At 33.1% G+C, this 1,066-nt stretch overlaps 1 protein-coding gene across 1 annotated transcript in view; it reads left to right on the top strand.

The window, feature by feature from the left end:
* The window catches only part of AVEN (apoptosis, caspase activation inhibitor), a 90,112-nt gene extending 89,266 nt beyond the window's left edge, over positions 1–846 (top strand). The window contains 1 exon segment of the mRNA XM_009870763.1: positions 728–846. Within this exon segment, the coding sequence (XP_009869065.1) occupies positions 728–846 (119 nt within the window).
* Positions 847–1,066: the final 220 nt, after the last annotated feature.

Here is a 1,066-nt window from a genome sequence, read left to right on the forward strand (position 1 = left end):
CTCTCTGTTCTCGTGATGGTTTTGAACTCTTGATTAGCCAGTCAACAGTGCTGCTGTCATCAGCTCTGTCCTGTTGCGTTTTGTTTACCTGGGGCTGTTCTGGCCCACTCGATCTTTTTCAATTTTAACTCCCCACTGAACTAACCTTTCCACATTTTTTAGTTTATTTTAAGCATTAAATTATTCTGCAGAACAGCATTTGTCTTATGATTCAGCAAAATTGTACATAAAAAAATAATATACTGCTAGAAAATTTTAGTGAGAGGAAGATAAAAATAATTTTTTTAAGTAACATTATCAGCCCTTACTTCACTGTGCGAATAGTACAAAGAAGAATTGATAACTGCTTCTGATGGCTTGTGAAAAATGCTATTTTCAAACCTGACTAGCATTGATTTTACAAAATTAAGTTTGTATATATATATTAATATAAATGTGAAATATGAAAATTCGGATATAAATACATAAAATATAAACATGTCCAAAACCATTTAAATTTCAGAAAAATTGTCAAACCTTTCCTTTTATTTGCATTCCTAGAAGTTTTACTACTGTTTGTTAGTTTTGATGGTTTGTGAATCCTCCTCCCCCGTCCACAATGCTATAAAAGACTTTCTAGTATCTCTCATTTTTTGCATATGATTTTCTTGCTGTCTTAAAAAATAACAGGATCTGAGAAAAAGCCCTGGTATGAATTGTTTCAAGTCTGTTCTTTTCACTTTTCTAGACTCTTTAAAACAAGATATGCCTGAAGAGAAGAATACAGCATCACACCAACAGCAAAGTACATCTAAAAATGTTACTGAAGAAGAGCTTGAAGACTGGCTGGACAGCATGATATCCTGAAGCTCAAATTTTCTTAGGTGAATAACAGAATACAGCCAACTCTAAGCAGAAAGTGGCATCTTTCACTTTGTTCGGTGTGCCAAATGCCCAGTTTTCTTTGCTGGCAACTAAAATTTTGTGCAACCAAAATGCATTTAGATGTGATCGAAAATTGGCTTAAGACTAATATTGTTAGAGAGGTTTAAAATTTTTGATGAAATTAGGGTTTGGTTTCTTTTTG

Source organism: Apaloderma vittatum, unplaced genomic scaffold (assembly GCF_000703405.1).
Source record: "Apaloderma vittatum isolate BGI_N311 unplaced genomic scaffold, ASM70340v1 scaffold2716, whole genome shotgun sequence".
Lineage (NCBI taxonomy): Eukaryota > Metazoa > Chordata > Aves > Trogoniformes > Trogonidae > Apaloderma > Apaloderma vittatum.